General features: G+C 45.3%; 1 protein-coding gene across 1 annotated transcript; it reads left to right on the top strand.

Annotated features, from left to right (window-relative positions):
• The first annotated feature begins 446 nt into the window (after positions 1 to 446).
• Positions 447 to 1,553, top strand: LOC148022053 (adenylate cyclase). The gene has a single exon (XM_087697657.1). The coding sequence runs from the start codon at positions 504 to 506 to the stop codon at positions 1,173 to 1,175; it is 672 nt and encodes a 223-aa protein (XP_087553783.1). The 5' UTR covers positions 447 to 503; the 3' UTR covers positions 1,176 to 1,553.
• Positions 1,554 to 2,309: the final 756 nt, after the last annotated feature.

Raw genomic sequence — 2,309 nt, 5'->3', positions numbered from 1 at the left:
TTTGAGGAACATTACAAAGATAGATAGGGATCCGCCCTTGTTGCACATCATCACGAACCAATGAGCACACCAACTCAAACAAAGAAACAGAAAGGCAAAATACCTGGTGGAACCTCACATCATCCATTGCTGCAAATGACATAGTGATTCCACCAATTGATGGAAGATCTGGGTTTAACATACCAAGATACCAGAGACCATTGAAAGCGTTGACATATCACAACGCCAATGATAGACCAAAGTTGTGGAAGTAGTCGGACAATGAAAGCCTCATCATCATCACTCTCCTCGTTTCCCATTTCAATATATTCAGAACACACAAGTAGGCGTGATGTGGCTCATAGTGTATAGTTCTATCATCTATGGTGCTAACACTCTAGAACGGGAATAAAAAATGAACATACTTGGAATACTCCAATTATGCCATCAGCTCCTAAAGAGTGCGCTTAGCGCTACATTCATTTTGTTGGAAACCCTAAGAACGTAATTGCATACCCAGTTGTATGACAAGGTTATTGCAGCTTTGTCAGAGTCGAGCCAGGGTGTTCTGCAACTCCGCCATGGAGGTGGAAGTCAAGCTTCGTATTCCTTCCGCACAAGCTCACCAGCGGGTCGCAGACCTCCTCGCCGGCTCTCACAGGGCCAGCCACCTCCAAGAGAACATCTTCTTCGACGGGCTCTATGGCGAGCTCAGCTCCAAGCGCTCCATCCTGCGCCTGCGCTTCTACAATGGCGATTCGCGCTGCGTCGTCTCCCTCAAAGGCAAGGCTGCCATCGCCAATGGCGTGAGCCGGGTCACCGAGGAAGAGGAGGACGCAGACGTCGCCAGCGCCCGGGCATGTGTCGCCGAGCCGTCACGGCTGCTTTCCCTCGACTGCGATCTGATCAAGAAGGTTGTCGCAGAGTTCGGCTGCAGGGGTTTTGTCTGCCTGGGGGGCTTCAGGAATGTGCGGAACGTCTTCGATTGGGAAGGCCAGGTGTTGGAGCTCGATGAGACGCAGTTCGATTTTGGAACAAATTTTGAGATTGAGTGCGAGACCACTGATCCTGAGACGGTGCAGCAGCGACTTGAGAAGTTTTTGAAGGAGAAAGGAGTGCCGTACACATATTCTACCTCTTCCAAGTTTGCAATCTTTAGATCGGGGAAATTGCCTGATTTTGAATCAGTGACATAGGTAGGGGAGGTGGTTCTCCATTCCATCACGTTTTACTTCCAGGAAAAGATATTGATCTGTGAATCAATGACCATGTAACGCTTTGGCAGTCCTAGATATGTATGAGCTAGGTGCCATTGTCACGTAGATTCATGCTGGGTGTCTGTCAAAAGTGGATAACCATGATCACTTTGTCATGGATGGCCTTTTCAAGTTGAACCTGTGGACAGTGGCACTCAAGCATGCCTGTTGCCTCATCTTCAGGAACTGGCTCAAATAGTAATTTGTAATGCACAGGGTATATGTGGTTTTGGCCTGGCTTCTATTAGGATCAGTGGCAATGTACTTTTTCACATTTTATTGAGAGTAATTACGTGCCTGAGGAGCATTGGCTTACAATACTGGTAGTTTATATTTTTGCATGAAGGTGAAGCTTGGCATAATGGCATTCATCTGTAGATGAGTCTGAATGCAGCTTTACAGTGCAAATAGCAGTATTGCTGACATCAAATTCATTTTAAGAAGTTTGAAGGCAGTTTTGCAACATACAAACGTGTTAATGCTGCAAGGTTTAATTAGGCGTTTTCTGCATACACACGTGTCTATTCTTGGCTCTTTCACATACAAATTCAATGGTTTCTGCCTCTATTCAGTTGCGATGTTGGACCTTAAGAGGCTTAGCATCTTATGTGGTTCAATTAGCTCCTGCACATTGACACGTTGAGTGTTGTATATCATGCAAAGACCTGTTTAAAGTGTTCTGCGTTCATTAAATTGTGCATTTACAAGATCTTGCAGTGAAGGTTAGGAAAGGTGAGACTCACCTATGATATACAAAGACCTGTTTAAAGTGTTCTGAGTTCGTTAAATTGTGCATTTACAAGATCCTGCAGTCAAGGTTAGGAAAGGTGAGACTCACCTTTCTTAAAATCTTTCCTGCATGGTAGAAGAGAAACTTGACACACGGTTCCCTCTTCTTATCACTTGCAGAGTTGCACTCGTCTTATTTAACAGTTCAGCCTGTTACTGAGGGCAGAGCAATAAATGAGGAGTTTTGTAGTCCATTAATGCCAAGGGCCTTCATCGTATCACACTTAAACTGGGTGCATTCTAGGAATTGGAAAGTCTCTGCTTATGAACGCACCCCCAAGGTGG

This window comes from Lygodium microphyllum, chromosome 17 (assembly GCF_053477565.2).
Source record: "Lygodium microphyllum isolate KBCC chromosome 17, Lygodium_microphyllum_v1.1.10, whole genome shotgun sequence".
NCBI classification, from domain to species: Eukaryota; Viridiplantae; Streptophyta; class Polypodiopsida; order Schizaeales; family Lygodiaceae; genus Lygodium; species Lygodium microphyllum.
This window is presented reverse-complemented; position numbering and strand designations above follow the sequence as displayed.

Coding starts and splice junctions, on each gene's coding strand:
- LOC148022053 (XM_087697657.1), top strand. CDS start 504: ATGACAAGGTTATTGCAGCTTTGTCAGAGTCGAGCCAGGGTGTTCTGC.